The sequence below is a fragment of the Podarcis erhardii genome, assembly GCF_964252035.2.
Source record: "Podarcis erhardii genome assembly, chromosome: 5".
Taxonomy (NCBI): Eukaryota; Metazoa; Chordata; class Lepidosauria; order Squamata; family Lacertidae; genus Podarcis; species Podarcis erhardii.
In genome coordinates this window covers 64,613,974-64,631,031 of record NC_138509.1, presented here as the reverse complement: position 1 = coordinate 64,631,031, position 17,058 = coordinate 64,613,974, and the positions used below count along the sequence as shown (strand labels likewise).

The 17,058-nt window shown below is 41.0% G+C and overlaps 2 protein-coding genes and 1 long non-coding RNA gene across 9 annotated transcripts in view; 2 read left to right on the top strand and 1 right to left on the bottom strand.

Moving 5' to 3' along the window:
• The window catches only part of CEP63 (centrosomal protein 63), a 29,764-nt gene extending 27,166 nt beyond the window's left edge, over positions 1-2,598 (top strand). For all 6 annotated transcript variants that reach the window (XM_081864493.1, XM_081864492.1, XM_081864494.1 and 3 more), the window contains 2 exons: positions 15-297; positions 2,104-2,598. In XM_081864493.1, coding sequence (XP_081720619.1) covers positions 15-297; positions 2,104-2,262 — 442 coding nt within the window. In that variant the 3' untranslated portion in view covers positions 2,263-2,598. The remainder of the gene's footprint in view (positions 1-14; positions 298-2,103) is intronic.
• The window catches only part of LOC309343270, a 139,776-nt gene that overhangs the window by 81,397 nt on the left and 41,321 nt on the right, over positions 1-17,058 (top strand). The gene's annotated exons all lie outside the window — the stretch shown is intronic.
• The window catches only part of KY (kyphoscoliosis peptidase), a 29,108-nt gene continuing 20,156 nt past the window's right edge, over positions 8,107-17,058 (bottom strand). Inside the window, exons 9-11 of one of the 2 annotated variants that reach the window (XM_081864500.1) lie at positions 12,947-13,135; positions 10,431-10,621; positions 8,107-9,578 (exon numbers count right to left, since the gene is read on the bottom strand). In XM_081864500.1, coding sequence (XP_081720626.1) covers positions 8,674-9,578; positions 10,431-10,621; positions 12,947-13,135 — 1,285 coding nt within the window. In that variant the 3' untranslated portion in view covers positions 8,107-8,673. The remainder of the gene's footprint in view (positions 9,579-10,430; positions 10,622-12,946; positions 13,136-17,058) is intronic. The other variant, XM_081864499.1, reaches the window with a different exon arrangement.

Here is a 17,058-nt window from a genome sequence, read left to right as displayed (position 1 = left end):
AAATCCATGTTTAGGAGACTGCAAGAGCTGCAGTGTAAGCATGAAGAAGAAATGAGAGAACTTCAGGTTAAATTTGACAAGACTGTTCAGCACTATGAAGAAGAAATTCAAAAAGTGCAGCATTTGTCAACCAGAAGAGTTTTTAGTACAGGTGATGGACTGTCACCCCAGATCAGCAGGAGCAACTCTGTTGAATCCTTGTCCTGTGATCCCCTGCTGAGATCAGATTCCTTGCAACATGGAAACAGTGAATTTACTTATATGTTAGGCAAGAATGAGAAAGAACTTCTGTCTTTGGTAAGCATGAAACAAAGTGTCACACCAAGTTATATGCAGAATCTGCGAGGGTTGAGTGTGATGCCTAATGTAAAACCACTACCACAAATGTTTGATGTGTGTGTTACTCAGACTAGACAAATCTTATTTGAAAACATCTTCCAAATGCCATAAAACCTCTGTTCAAATGAAGACTGCAAGGATTCTGCTAGTAGGACACCAGGTGGCAGCAGCTTGTTGACAAGAGGCATAGAAAGGGGTGTCCCAAATTCAACCAAAGCGGATTCCACTGCCCCTCTTCAGTTGACTTGCTGCTTATCAAAACCTGGTCTTAAGATTGGATGAAAACATGGGCGAACAGGGAGGGCTTATTCATAGGTCCTACTTCTCCATCATTTCTTCCCAATTCCCTGTGCTTTCTTTGCTAGTGGTTTGCATGCACGCACATGGCATGGTGAGATTGGCCAACGCTGCGCTAGCAGTGAGTTCGTTGCTGGCATGCTGCAATCCCTTCTATGGATAAGCAGCTCTTTATCATGCCTACCTCTCTCCTAGGAAAGCTGTAAACAACACTCACACCAATACATTCAAAGTACTGCAAATCCACAGTCACAGCTTCCCCTAAAGAATTCTGGGAGCTATGGTTCCTTTACAGGTTTTCAGAGTGGTTCCTTTACAGGGTTTCAGAGTGGTTTAACAATCAACCCCCTTTCACAGGGAACTCTGGAAATTGTAGGTCTGTGAAGGGACTAGAGGTTTCCTAACAACTCTCACTACCCTTAACAAACTACATCTCCCAGAATTATGGGGGACGTCATGTCTGTTTATAATGTCTTGAATGTGTGCTGTGATTGTGGCCTTAGACATTATAATGGTAGCTCTTGCAATGGAGAACCATGTGGAAGTGGACACACTGAAGTGGATGGAATAGGATTTGGTGCCTGCAATGTCTAGTACTAAGAAAACTGAAACATTGATATTAAGTTGTTCCTATAATATGAGCTATTGATACACTCATGTGCAATGTCGGTCTTTAGTACAGTAGCTCCAGAAAAGGCAGGATATGTCCTCTTATACAGTTTCTATTGGTTGTGCATTTAGGGTTTAACTCAACTAAGGACTTCTGCTTGTGTAACAAGGCTTCCCCACCTGCAGTGACCCCAAAATTGCCTTGAGGGCACATGGGAGAAACCCCAGAACATGCGGAGGGAGGAGAGGTGGGGTTCATTCTGCCTGACAAGCTGAAATACTTGTGCAGACAGAACGATTAGAAGTGTGTGACATTGAATTCCACCCTATAATTTTATTTTTGAAAGATGTGACTCCTTGACCATAGCTTTCTGAGGTATATTGAGAATCTTGAGGGGAGCATGAAAGGCTTACAGTTCAATCCTAACCTTGTTTAATCAGAAGTCAGACCCATTTCTGTGACTTGAAATCCTAAAAATATTTCAATTAACTTCAGTGTTTTAAAGGCAAATAATAATTACTAGAGTTTTCAGTCATGATTTCTAATGTACAACTTCATCACACCTAATTTAAGCTCAATAGATGAAAGCTTAGGTGTGTGTGTGCTTAAAAGCATACTATATTGAAATAATTGAGATTTAATCTCCAAGTTAACATGTTTGGATGATGGTGTAAGCCAAATACTATATAATCCAACATGTTCACATTTTTCAGGGTTAAATATATACCAACAGTGCTGAGATGATGCTTTGCTTAGGGGATTTCTGTCCATAGATGCAGTTAAATAGTAAAATGTAGCAATAGGCCAGAAATAATCTTCTGGTTGAGTCCTGTTCAACATATATGTTTTATTTTTAGAGCCCATTGCCTACAACAAACATTGGTGCGATTGCTGTCAAGTTCTTGGAGGAGGAAGAAGAAAGATCTCAACATATCTTAGAACGCTTAGATGCACATATTGAGGAGTTGAAAAAGGAGAGTGAAATAACAATACAGCAGTTCAAACACCAAAAGTGACATTGCTTCAAGACCCGAGGATTGGAAAGTTGGCTTAATATAACATGCATCAAGAAGGGGACCATGGGAGCCTTCAGCAGCTAGAAACGGGCTTCTCTTCTTTTTCCTGGTTTTAGTGGTGGTGAAACCAAGGAAATGAAGTTTGTAGCAAAGCATTTTGTCTGGGGGCAGTAATTGCACTACTTTCTAGATGCCTTATTTAGTCCTGCTGTGCAAGAGTATGCAGTGACTTTCAGGAGGGAATGATGTAGTGCTTTTTTTTGTAAAAGAAAATAAATCTATTTTATATTTATATATCCATGTGAATAAATAAAATGACAACTAACCCATCTTCTTCTTCTTATATCGTTACAACCCATGTTGCTGACCATTTTGGGAATTAGGTTACTTTTTGCTTCCAATTTTGCTTGATGTTTATTCCATGAAATATGTTATTCAAACAGTTTGAGAAACCAAGAAAAGGAGTTGCGATTTTGCTTCCTTTTTAGTTTTCCTGTAGAGTTGGAGTTTCCTGTACTTTGTGTTGCTATCACTTGCATACCAAACACTACATAATGATGTGGTAGTGGTTCCATTGGGGGTCTGTTTTATTACTATTTTTCTTTCATAGTTGAAGAGGACAAAATGCAGTGAAATAGATATTCCATGAAAAGAGAGGGTGTTTTGGTGGAAGATAAGTTGGTACAGAAGGTGAAGTTCAATGTAAGTAATAAACACCTATACATGAAATCCATTTTACTTAAACAACAGCTGCCTTATGAAGTACTAAGCAGCTGCTCACAGCCATAAGAGCAAATTTAGAAGGCTGGTCAATCTGCCAGACAGCTATTAAAAAGTTGTTTTAGCTTAAACAAGAAATGTGTATCTTTAAAAATGTGTCCTTGAGCAGAAACCAAGATCCCAAGTATTAGGCTTCCATTCCCACCCCAATTAATCATTTTTGCTTATTGGCCCTTGATAATCCAATTACTAAAATGAATTACTAGATTTAAAATATTTTCAGTGAAATATGAAAATGGTGGAGATATTCAGCCTTGCCCCCTGAATCCTTAGAATAATCCATGTGTTCATTTAAATTCTAAATCTCTTGCTTTTCCTTATCAAAGGCTTCTGTTCATCTGCATGTAGTCTATACCTTTCATTTATTGTTTCTTCTATATGTCAGAGAAGCCCCTTTATATGACCAATACCTCCCCTTTTCAATAACATATATTTTTAGAGGTTTTAACTTGAATTTGCTCCCATATACATGATGGTATTAATGCTAATTATCCTTTGCTGAATGGATGATCTTGAGAATATGTTATCTTGAGAAAGTGGAGGACATCTGTATTTCTAGATGTAGAAAGGTTTGTTGCCAAGCTAAGGATGTTACTGCTGCTAGAAGGCTGGCCACAATTAACAACCTTCTAGATCTTGATTCAGGAGAATTCCTGCTCTGCAAGAGCATCTTTTTGATGTTTGCCTCCATCTTAAATGTAATAGTCTCTGTACATCACCAACCTCTTTCCAGTGTGCTAACTCTTGTGTTTTGCTTGCTGTGTTTGATTTTTATGGCTTCATGTCATTCTTCGTCAACACCTCTCACAGCAGCTTGACACTGATAGACAATATGAAATCAAATGTGGCATGAAGACAGACATTTTTTTAAAATTTATGTTGTTTTGTAGGAATGGTGAACAGTTCTTGTCAAAGCACACACAGCATTTTTTTTGTTAAAAAGTGGTTGGGTGGCTGCCCCCGCAAAGTGAGTATACTCTATCATTTCTTGTGTAAGAGCCCTGGTGTTAACATTTTGAGTAGAGGGACTGAAAGTACAGGAAATAGCTGCTCGAGGCAAGAAGCACATGCTACAGATTTACTCCTTGGAAGACAGAAGTCAGACAGGGAGACCTTGTAATTTTGCCCTTCATATTGAGCGAGGAACTTCTGCCATACACGAGGAACCTGACATGTACATTGGGATTGACTTTCCTTGCACATAGAGGTGACTTCTATGGGAGTGGCCAGCAAACTAAGTTTTGGATCCCTGAAAATGTGAATAGTTATGAATCCATTCCAGATGCAGTTTCAGAGATGTTGTGGTTTGTTTTTGTGAAACTTAAGAGTACAAAAATAATCACTTAGTAACAAATCCGACAGCCTTTAAAATGGACTGCTACTGAATGAGAACAACAAACATTCTTCAAATTCTGTGACTTGAAGATCAAAATTTTCCCACTGTGAGTGTTGGTCAGGAGAGTTCAACAACTGTGGCTTTCTATGATCTCCTGTTTGACACTTTGCTCTCTGAACCAGGGAGAACTCTGACTCTGGCTTGCAGGTTCTGCAGTGCATAAGGCTATTGTATCATGTGTGACAGAGTTGGCGTCAAACCAGTGTTGATGTTTCCCCAAAGGCTATTCATTTCCTACTGTATGATGATCTTTAAGTTGACCTCCAGTAATGCAGAGGGTAGAAAATAAAGTGTAGTAATAGGTGCTCCAGATTGTGCAGTGCTGTGGAGGCAAACATTCCTTAGAGCAGTGTTTCCCAACCTTGGGCCTCCAGATGTTTTTGGCCTACAACTCCCATCATCCCTAGCTAGCAAGACCAGTGGTCAGGGATGATGGGAATTGTAGTTCAAAAACAGTTGGAGGCCCAAGGTTGGGAAACACTGCCTTAGAGAACATTATCAGTGGAAAGAAAAGAAGATGCTTCTTAAAAATTTGAAATGCATAGTGTACCTTGGGATATAAAATATGCCTTGTTGCAGCCATATTTTTTCCTATCTTTCTAAATCTTCAAGGGTGTTGTGCATGCTGCCATCGAGTTCAATATAATTCCCTTTGTGACATTCATAATTGGGCAAAGACGAGAGCACCTTAACATTCTCTTGTAAATATATCTAACATCTTAACATTGCTCAGTCCCTTCTAAAAAACTGTGGGGCATCTCTATGTTGTATAGAGCAAAAGTAGTGTATTTGGTGAGGAGTATCTTTGGTGGCTCACCCCTCCCACCTCCATTCTGATTCAACACAAATTGCTTTAAATCAAAAACTAATTTGGGTGTATCAATTTTTTTTCCCTGGAGGTCTATCTGATCCTAAAGAGGTACAAAAAATGTTCTGTGCCACACCACTCGTGTTGCTTCATGTAACAGAGTTGGTTACTGTGTTTTTTTTAATTCAGGGGAAACACTGGTTCATTCTTGGAAAGAGAGTTGTAATAACAGAGGTGCCAAGAACCTGAGACAGTGCTGTACTTTGGCAGGGCAAACTGTTAGTCCCAAAATGGACAGCAATCTGAGACGAGCAAATTGCACAAGGAGGTTGGTATTCCTGCTTGTTGCTTCCCTGTGCATATAGAGTACAGAAAATGCTAGAAAAGACTGATGAGTTAAGGGCAAAGAAAAAATTATATTAGGAGTTATGTGTAGTTTGTGGGCTACATCATCAAAAACTCTTGAGTGGGCTTAATATGTGTTGAGACTGTAAATATGCATGTTTTGGAGGTGGAGGAAGGTTGTTTATCCTGGAGGGTGATGACAAAGCTAGTGCAGACTTCTGAGGCACTTTTATCTGTGGCTGCAGGGTTTCCATGCATTCATCTATGCCTTGAGAATGTTGAACATCCCTTTGGAATAATCAGTTGGCCTTAACAGTTTTATAATTAATGAAGCTGGAGGGAAGTTTTTTCTTTGAACTGAGCCTTTTAATAACACCAAAGAGTTTCCTTTTTGCTTGCAAGGCTGAGCCAGATGTTCGCCTTCTACTTTACATATTTTTAAAAAAACAACAACTGAGAATCAATGTGTATTATATTAGTAGATTTAATTGGTAATCCTCAGTAAAAGAGTTCAGAGAAAGTTTAAGGATTATGCTTTGGCTGGTGTTCAGTATTATCTGCCTTCACATCAGATATAGAAGATTGCATCCAGCAGCTGAGCTTGCTTGTCCTTTAACTTCCTTAGAGGCAGCCCTGCACCAAATACCATTTTTTTGTGCTCTGTAAGATCTAGTTTATAGCCCAGAGCAGGGCCTTTTAGTATCAGAGTCCTGTGAAATTGTTTTCCCTCGGAGGCTAAACTGAGCCCTGCAGCGTAAGCCTTCAGAAAGCAATGCAGGGCTTTCTCTTTTCCGAGAAATTTCTAATGATCCATTAGTGATGTGAAAGTGTAGAATAAAACAATGATAAGAGTGTTCAAAGTCTTTGTAATCCTCCTAGCTATGTTGGGTAGGCTGGTATTGTTTCCAAATATAGAAAAAGAGAAGGGTTTGTTAAAGTCACCTAATCAGACTATGGCAGATGCAAGATTTCGATCAACTGCTTCCTTATTTACAGCACAGAATCCCAGTTACTATATGCATTTTGGGGGTAGCCAACATGGTGCCTTCCAGACATCTGGGTTAAGAGACTTTTCTTCCTCCGTTTTTAGGATCTGTAGATGAAGCTGAATACGGCAGTAGGTTCAAGAGTGACAAAAGGAAGCCTTCTCAAACTTACTTACCCAGGCCATATTATAATTTTGGGGTAGCAACAGACAGGGGTAGCAGCAATTGTCACTCATCAGTTGGCAGATGTTATCTGTATGGCTGGCACAATCACGCTCCAACTCATCTCTAAAGGAACTTTAATTCTTTGGATCCTCTAAAATAATATAGCTAACACAATGGCTGCATGTAATGTGATTGTACAATATTACAAAAATGACACAGGAGCCTATTGGAAAGTTATGAGTCATGAGAATGCCAAAATGTTCCTCTAATGTTTTTAACTTTCCCTTTTACTTTATGATTATTATTTTTTTGCTAAATGAGTGCTCCCCTCCTTTAGAGACCCTACAAAGCTCATCTTGCAATGTTCTTTTAATTATATATGTGGTCTGTCATGCTTGCACCACCTTGTGCTTCATCACTTTTCAGAGTGTCATTGACTATTGCATCCACAGTCTTTCCCTGGCTTCTTCTAGTGGGTACTACAATTTAAAGTGTGGTGGGTCGGAAGTTGTTTGAACAGGAGCATAGCTATCTTCCCTTCTGCTTCCCCAAAGCTGAATAATGGATTGGGTAATATTAGCACCTTCATTCAAGGTGCTGTGGGGAAGATGCAATTGGGACACATGCCACTTGACCATCTATATTGATCCTTAAACTGTTGTCTATTGGTGCGAACCAAGTCACAGCAGGAAGAATTACTCATTTGACACAGGGGCTTGCTTCAAGTATATATATTCCTCTAAAAACTGGTAAAACAAAACTTTTAAAGGCACATGGAAAAAACGAATTGCTGATATTTTTTGGTCTAGGCAAGGAATCCATATGGTTCAATGAATATATGAAATTTGTAATAAAAAATTAATGTCACAGCACTGAAAAACCTCCAGGGCTATCCAGTCAGCTCCCTGAATTTTGATTAGATACAAGGATTTTTTAAAAAGCAAATTGCAGTCTATTGATCATATAGAAGATTAGACAGATTATAACTTGTGTTAAAATAAATTCATTTTCTGACTTAAACCACAGATCTTTGCTGTTATACTAAACTATCCATGTTTGACCAAAAGGGTTCATGTGTTTATATAGAAACTAACTTTTATCAATGATACCTTTCTATTCGTCTTTCATTCGATACAGGTCATCAAGATTGTCTTTGGTTATCCCACTGTGTTTCACACTTGGTGAATTGCTATTTCCTAGAATCAGCAGCACAATCTTTTTTTATTGATAAGGTAGCAAATTAGTTAAGAATTAAATTACCCTTTTGTTCACATACATGTTCCTTACCATGTCATTTAAAAAGCACCACAGCCCAATGAGATAAAAACTAGTATTTAATTGCTTTTAAGATCTGGTGTAAAAACCTGTTTTCGCAGTATCATTTATATTTGTAAGACAATGAAGTGCACACAAGAAAGCTTCCATTTGGATTATAATCTTGCACCAATATGTGTTTTGATGAGATTCTGCAGCCACTCTCACATTGATGCTCAAAAGTGTGTGGTCCTTCTCTCTTCCTGGCCCACAATGAGTTAGAGAATGCCCCTTTGTTGTCCATAACATATTTGTTGAATGTAAGCCATTCAGAAATCAGCAGTTGCATCCTAAAATGGAGGTGGACTAGGTGGGGAAATGTGCAAAATGTACTATGCCCGTAGCACAAGAATAATCTATAGTTGAAATTATGTATATGGGAAGTATGACGTTACACTGGTAAAGAAACTATACATTTCCTACAAATGCCACTCATTGCGTAATACCATTCAGGAAGTTTTGATCAAGTTGTATTGTTTTGTTGGTGCTTCAGAGAGGGGTGAGCACTATTCCCCAATGTTAAGGGAGCCTTAAGGAATTACTCGAGAGCGGTATGAACTGTGATATATCAGATCTCTCTGCACATGTGGACAGATGATAAGAGTAGGATTGGCCTCCTACTGTGGCTCTACTTCATATTTCAAGATGTGAGAGTAGAACTTGTGATTGGCATTTTCCAGCACCATCACATAGACCTCTGTGCAGCCTGATGTGCTGCAAGATCCCTCCCAGTAGCCATCCTTGCTTAAAGACAAGGGGCAGATTTTTTCACATTGAACAAATGCCTTGGCAATGCTATGAAGCTTGAGTTTAAACTTAACGTTGCGGTCAGCAGGGAGCAACCCGGCTAGCGGCTCCACTAGCTCATAACCCTCCACCCACTTGCTATAAGTCTGGGGGAACACTGGCCATTTCACCTTGATGTTTGGGCAACAGATGAGGTAGTTGAAGACATAGTTATAATTTCCAGGATCAGACTTCTTTTTCGCAAAGATTTTAAAAGCAAAGTTCCCTGCATGAGGAAGGTGGATCTTAAAGTCTACCTGGTTTCCTTGGCAAGCTTGCAAGATGTGCCGTCTTGTTGTATCCTCGCTGAGGCTTACGTTGCCCGAATGCAGGGAAGCTAAAACACTCAAGTCCTTACTGAGGATGAAGCTGAGATCGTAGCGCCCGTCACTGGTATGAATGATTGGGCCTTTTTGCGAGGGCTTGAGGAATCCTTGCCTCTCTGAGAACCAGCTGGGCCCAACAGGTTGATGAAGTTCCTTTGGAAAGCAGACATTCCTGTCTACAGAGCTACACTCTAATGTATATTCTATCACACAGTTGTAGACTTCATCGGAGCCCTTGGATGGTTTGGCGTAGATCTGTAGCTTATGGGTCCCCGTCTTCTGTGGGTAGAGCTCCAGGTTCATTCCATTCCTCTTCAGAGTCATCAAGCTATATTCCTTTGCCCCTTTCAGTTCAAACATGAACAGCATTGGCAAACGAGTCTCCACAGCTACTACTACTTTCCCATTTACTGTGACATGCAAATAAAGGAGGCTGGTTAGGATGTTTCTTACTATTTACTCAAAAATACAAATCAATAAAAAAAAAAAAAAGCTGGAGAAAATGACCTGGAGAATGGAATTGCCTGCTGTACTGTCAATCATTTTGGCAGTGAAAGGGAGAATATTATGGTTGGCTGGTTAGAATTTGACAAGCGTCTGTCAAGTCCAAATTCAGAATAAATAACAAGAGGGTTAAGGGCGGGAAGCCTTCATTTTCGGGTACTTGTTTGCTTCTGTTTTATTACAAATGCAGTAGAATTGCTCATCATTCTTGGAAAAGATGAAAGCACCAATGTCTTTCAGTTACAGCTCAAGCTGCCTGCACTTTTGACTACAACCCCTTAGAAACTTGTCAGTTTCAGAGAAGTCTGAGAGAGTTCAAAAGACAGGATTTCAAAATGAAATTATTCGTTCCATGGTTAGGTTCTGAATGACACCATGGGGAGCTTCTGAAACTCAAGTGTACTAACTTGCACCCACATAAGGCTCTGAGCCTCAGCCCAGAATTTTCTGAAACTTTGCCCTTCACTTCAGGCTGGAATATAAATATTCTTGGGGCACAAGCAATCTGATGGGTAATAAATAGCACTTCGTATTTTACACCGATTGGTACCCCAAGGGTAATGGTGATTATGATCAAAAAAGGCTGCCGAACTTTGAACCCCATGCTTTAGTCCCACAGAGCTAATCTTTTAAAAGTAATCCAGCAGCCTAAATCCTAACCTTTGCTACTTTTATCCTTTTTTTTTAGCCCCCTACCAAAAGCTGGAACTGTTCCTTATAATAAGATCGGCATGGGGCAATGACATGTATCACTGTACCTGTTTGAATAATTGGTGTTTCTGGGTGGGCTGCCAGCAATCCCATCATGTAAAAGTCACTCTTATATAACATGTTGCTCTCAAACTGTTTCAATGTCACAGCTGGTTTGAGGAGCTGCCAATTGCTGTTGTCTGGGAAATGATTATTAATAAATAGGGCGGGGTGGGTGAGGAAATAAAATTCGTTGTATCTGGAACAAGAAAGGAGAGGTCAATACATCACTGGCACCGGGTGCTCTTAGCTTTCTGCCTTAAACTGAATCTTAACTACGGCTGCAGTTCTAGATAGGTTTATCAATGGGGGTTTCCTTTCAACTGTACATAAATTAGGACCAGAATGATGGTAGGAAACACAGCTGAGCTCTAGGAGGCAAAATGAAGAGATGGGATGTGTAGATTTGGGGCTGGACGGATTTGGCTGAGAATACAGTAGAACAGAGGGTGCAGTCAAATGAGGCTGCCAGTTATAGTGTAATTTATCAATGGCCCAGTTTGGTTATAATGCTCCTGGCTTAATAATGCATAGTTTATGCACTGATTTCCTCATATCAGTCCTGGTCTGTTTAAGGTTGAGTTGCTAGTTATGTTAGTGAGGAACTAATGTTAGCATATTAACCAGGATTTTAAACCATAGTATGGTCCTGGATAGTTAGGTAAAGGTAAAGGTACCCCTGCCCGTACGGGCCAGTCGTGTCCGACTCTAGGGTTGTGCGCCCATCTCACTTAAGAGGCCGGGGGCCAGTGCTGTCCGGAGACACTTCCGGGTCATGTGGCCAGCGTGATGAAGCTGCTCTGGCGAGCCAGCACCAGCGCAGCGCATGGAAACGCCATTACCTTCCCACTATAAAGCGGTACCTATTTATCTACTTGCACTTAGGGGTGCTTTCGAACTGCTAGGTGGGCAGGAGCTGGGACCGAGCGACGGGAGCTCACCCCGCCACGGGGATTCGAACTGCCGACCATACGATCGGCAAGTCCTAGGCACTGAGGTTTTACCCACAGCACCACCCGCGTCCCTAAATTGCATAATTCAGTCATTCTGCTTCATAGACAGGATTATGCAAAGCACTGAAATCTCCATCCTCCCCAGCTTCTTGGATTTCCCTATATAGTGGTACCTTGAGTTACAAATGCATCAGATTACAAACGCTTCAGGTTACAAACTCCGCTAACCTGGAAGAATTACCTCGAGTTGAGAACTTTGCCCCAGGATGAGAATGGAAATCGTATGCCAGCGGTGCAGCGGCAGCAAGAGGCCCCATTAGTGAAAGCACGCCTCTAGTTAAGAACAGTTTCAGGTTAAGAACGGACCTCTAGAACGAATTAAGTTCGTAACTATAGGTACCACTGTATGTTCTATGCATGCACTTTCAAGCCTAGGTTTGCAGGTTTAAGGGATAAAAACTTAATTTAAATAAAGGAAGGCTAGATGGGAGTTCTAAGTATGCTCGAATTCTGCTCCCCAAGCATGTGGGCAAATCAGGCATTTTGAAAGAGAGCAATAAGAAAAAACAATCTCGCCGTTAGAGAGTGAAATTTTCAAAAACATGGAATTTAACAACTTTAGTTAAGAAATAACTCTTTACACCCAGTGTAGTCCCTCTATGTTTAAGGGACAATGCCAAATGGAAGCAGCATTCTCTCAGAATTAATTTTTAGCAGGAGCTACTGAAAATGCATTTTCAAAGTCAATGCTCATCTTCAATTGTGTTGTGCCAAAGAAGATCTATAATATGCTAATATGGGGATTTTCAGACTGGCTAGTAAACTCGGTTTGGCCTGTTGCTTGCCCCACGGTGTCTCTAGCCTTGGTGATCTGTATTTCATTTCTAATTACTGTGGCCTTCTGATTATAACATGGGTTGTCCCAATACTAGGTCATCACATGGAGAAATATCAAATCCTTCACGTGGGTCATTGTCCAGACTACCAGTAACACTGGCTATCTGGACCAAGTGGATTTCTACCATTTGTTTCCAAGCTTTAATTTCCTTTTAATGGTTCTCACACCTTTCAGGAATGTTTTGGTTTTAATAGTTAGTGGAAATATTAACATTCGAAGAATGGGGACTTGTTTAGTTAGATTTCTATAACTTTTTAATGCTTAGTTTGTAACAACCCTGTTTAAGAGCTTGACATTTCTCATAGGTGGAAGCCTGAGGAGAACATTAAGGGGCCAGTTGGTGGGAGGGGAGAAAATATATACACCCTTATTTATTTTTTAAATGAGGCTTTGTCTCCTTCATGCTTTAGCCTTTGAGACATGTAGCTTGGAATAGTGAAGTAAATGGTCATTATGGTTAAATGATAAGCCCTGCACCCCGATGATGCTTTTGTTCTTTCAAATCTGAAATCTGAAATATGACACGGATTTCAATAAGTAGTTATAAATGAAGCAAGCAAATCAAACAGTATATGTTGCAGAGCCCTTGAATGTGACCAAGGAAAGCTACCTGTTTTGCCTATCCCCACCCCTGTGCCTCAGAGCTATAGGGAGGAGGAAAGGACAATCATACCTGAAGGTAAATTTGCTGAAGCAGTCATCAATGGAGCCACTTCCCCAGGTGCTGTCCACCAAATGCCATCTTCCATCAAGGTAAACTGCATTCCAGGCATGGTCATACTCTCCTGTGAAAGTCTCCCCAGCCCTGTAGCCATGGCCTTTAGAATAACCAGATAAATTCATGCATTGCACTCCTGCAATACTGGGGAGAGAGGGAGAGAGAGAAAGAATAGAAAGGACTTAAAGAACAGGGTCTTGCTTCTAAGGGCTGTCTTTATCATTCATATAAATGTTGAAGTGTTATGATCTTTTGTGCTCACTGCAGATTAGAGTGAATCACACCTGAAATAATACTCTTTTCATGCATTACTAATATTTATGGGTGTTAAGTCAAAGGCTGTCTTTTGTTCTTCCTGACATCTCTTGCTTCGAGCAAGTGTTACTATGGGAGGAGGCAGTCTTTTAACTGTTTGGCAGTCAATCCAAGTGCTGTGAAATTTTTATTTATTTATTATTAAAAAATAACAATGCTTGAGTAAGTAAAGACTCCTGAAAACAAGCAGCCTCAGTTTATTTAAGATAAAGAAGGAAGCCCAAGAGTAGCCCAAGATGTGATTAAAGATGCAGGCGAGAAGAAAAAAAGAGGTCTCACTGTTGTCTTCTATGCTGGAGCCCTGCTGCGACTGGGGAACAAATAAAATTTATTATTATTATTATTTTGGGTAAATGCTCCCAGTCTCAGCAGGTCAATCAGGATAATGTTGCATTCTTAAAGGCAAAATTAGCCTGTTAAGAACATAAAATGAGCCCTCCTTGATCAGGCTAAAGGCTCATCTAGCCTAGCATCCTGTTCTCAAAGTGGCCAACCAGATACCAGTGGGAAGCCCACAAACAGGACCTGAATTGCAATTGGCATCCAGCAATGTAATGCTTCTGACAGCAGAGGTAGATTATAGCCTTCATGGTTAGTTAGCTGCTGATAGGCTTGCCCTTTGTGAATGTGTCCAGTTCTCTTTTAACACCAGCCAAGTTGACCATCATTCTCTTGTGGGAGCAAATTTCATAGTTTAACTGCATTATGTGAAGAAGTCCTTTATTTTGTCTGTCCTGAATCTTTCAACATTCAGCTTCTTTGGATGGCCCCAAGTTCTAGTATTATATGAGATAGAGAAAAACTATCCATTTTCTTCACAATGTGCAACTCTGTCATGTCCCCACTCACCTTTTCCCCAACCTGAAAAGCTCCAAACATTGTAACCTTTCCCGATAGGTGAGTTGCTCCAGTCCCTTGGTCATTCTGGCATCTCTTTCCTCCTCTTCATCCCCAAACCAGGCATAGGAGGATGTAGTCTAGGCTGGCTCTGCTTGTAAAGGTTCAGCCCCATAAAATCCAGCTGGCTGCTCCACCAGCAAAGCTGCAGCCCTGACTGGAGTCCTGTCTTGACCAGTTCTGAGGAATTCACACAAGTCTCATAGTACAATGACTTAGTTTATACTTGTTACATCCAGGTTAGATGACTATAGGGCTGTGCATGGGGTTGTTCTTGAATACAGCCTTAAAGCTTCAACTGATCCAGAATGTGGCAGTGAATTTTCTGATAGGAATTGTCCATTCTCCAGCATCACTGGTTACCAGCTTGCTTCCCAGCTCAGTTTAAGCACTGCTTTGACCTATCAAGGTTGGACCCAGAATATTTCCAAAATCACATCCATCCATCTCAGCCAGCATGGGACCGTCATTCTATTGCAGAAGCCCTCTTTTGGGTTTCATAACTGCTGTATGAAATGGCACATCAGTATCCAGGAAAGGGCCTTTTCAACTGTGGCACTCAGGGTTTGGACCTTTCTCCTGAGCAAAGCACATAATAGTTCTCTCACTGCCTGCAGGCAGTGACGATGATCTCATATGTGAACTTTTGTTGAAGTCTGCTTTTATCATGTGTCCCGCTGCTGTTTTACATTGCTGTGTTTGTTTTTGCTGAAATGTGTTGTGGTTTTAGCTGGTGTTTCATCTTTCTCTTGCTTTGTATTATGTCGGTAGTTTTGTAAGTTGCATTGCATATTCTGGTTTTAAAAAGGCAGCAAGCAAGCCAGTCACGTAATAATTCTGGACAATCCTATAGAGATGGCCTAACCAGGTTCCTTCCTTTTACTGTTAACAACTCATCAATTAGGAGTGAGTGGCTAGAGAGGGCTGTGAAGAGCTCCCTTGACGCTTAACAAAGCCAGTAGCTTGAACAGAGTGATGGTAGATGAAATTAAATTTGTGGCAACATTGGATTGAATGAAACAATTGGAATTGATTGCAGACAGTGATACAATCCTTGCAGACAGTTCAGCGAAAGCATCTGCTCAGTGCATGGAGATGATTAAAAGCAAATAAGATGTTAGCCTGTGTTTCAAAGGGGAATAGAAGATAGCCCGGAAAACAGTGCAAATTACAATGGTGTTACGTGAATGGCATGACCTTCCCTTCAGTACTACTGCAGTAGACAGAGCTGGTCACTTCAATGTGAAGAAAAGTGGCTGAGAACAAAAATTTGAAAGGCTTTAGGGAAAGTGCATGAAGGGAGAAAGAGTTGTTTCAGCCAGGCGTGTGGAGAAATGAGATAATTGCCAGTGATAAAGGGTACGGCTGGAGAGAAGGCAAGTCTATATAATCAATGAAAGGAGAAAATGGTTACTTGGTTGACGGTCGGGTTCTTCCTCATCATGTCTATAGCTGGGCCAGCACTAGAGGCAACAATGATTCCTGATTTAAACTGCTGAAATAGAAGCGTTTCTGCATGTTGCTACTTCCCTCTGCCAGCATGGTGTTTTGTTCACCCAGTTAGTTCTGCCCTTAGTCAATTAACTTTGCTGTTTCGAGCTGTGGGGCTGCCAGCCCAGACAGCTGCCCAAGTCAGCAAGGCTTTGGAGTTTTGGACGGGCTCTTCCTTGATATGCCAAGCTGGCAATCCAGCATTGCTTTAAAAAGCATTCTTGGTTAATTATATTATTTACATCAACAATGGAGATGGATGGTGTCTTGTCAACCTCATTTGTTTCCAAAGCCATTTTTGTGGTAATGATTAGGACTGCAAGGTAGGCTTTCCCCAGCATTTATTATCCTCCATAAAAGTCGTTCATCTCACAAATGCAGCCAGAGTTGCGGCAGGCTTGCCAAGCAAAGCAGCTGTTGGAGGCGAGACCCTGCTGCCACCAGAATCTTCAACTCCTGATCAAACATGGAGGTTACACTGTATGTGAGACCTGAACGCCTAACAGGGTGCCAAAATCTCGGCATGAGAGGCGAATTCCATGGCCCGACATTGAATGCTCTTGCCCCTAAGCCTATTCAGTTAGAAATGTTATGCCCTCCATCCAGTGTCACTTAAATGTATAGCTTGAAGAAAATTGCCTACATACATAGCGAGACGGTAATGAAAGGTTGAGAGTGCACCTTGTTGCTACATGAAGATTATCACCCTGATCATTACAACAGCAGTTGTGCACCATTATTATGTTGTGCTAGTCTTGCTGCAACAACAAGCTAGCTAATCTTGAAATATCACAGCCATTGCTTGGAAGTACCCTAAAGGTTTCTGCTCTAGAATAGAAATGAAAGACAAATGTGTCAGCTTTTGCCTGCTCAGCAGGCACAAACATAGCAAAGCTGCTCCTTTCTCTCTCACCCCAAGCATTAGGTTTTTGGCTGGAGGTACACTTGACAGAGCAATGACAAACCTAGACAGCATCTTAAAAAGCAGAGACATCACCTTGCCAACAAAGGTCCATATAGTTAAAGCTATGGTTTTCCCAGTAGTGATGTATGGAAGTGAGAGCTAGACCATAAAGAAGGCTGATCGCCGAATAATCGATGCTTTTGAATTATGGTGCTGGAGGAGACTCTTGAGAGTCCCATGGACTGCAAGAAGATCAAACGTATCCATTCTTAAGGAAATCAGCCCTGAGTGCTCACTGGAAGGACAGATTGTGAAGCTGAGGCTCCAATACTTTGGCCACCTCATGAGAAGAGAAGACTCCCTGGAAAAGACCCTGATGTTGGAGGGCACGAGGAGATGGAGGGCACGAGGAGAAGGGGACGACAGAGGACAAGATGGTTGGACAGTGTTCTTGAAGCTA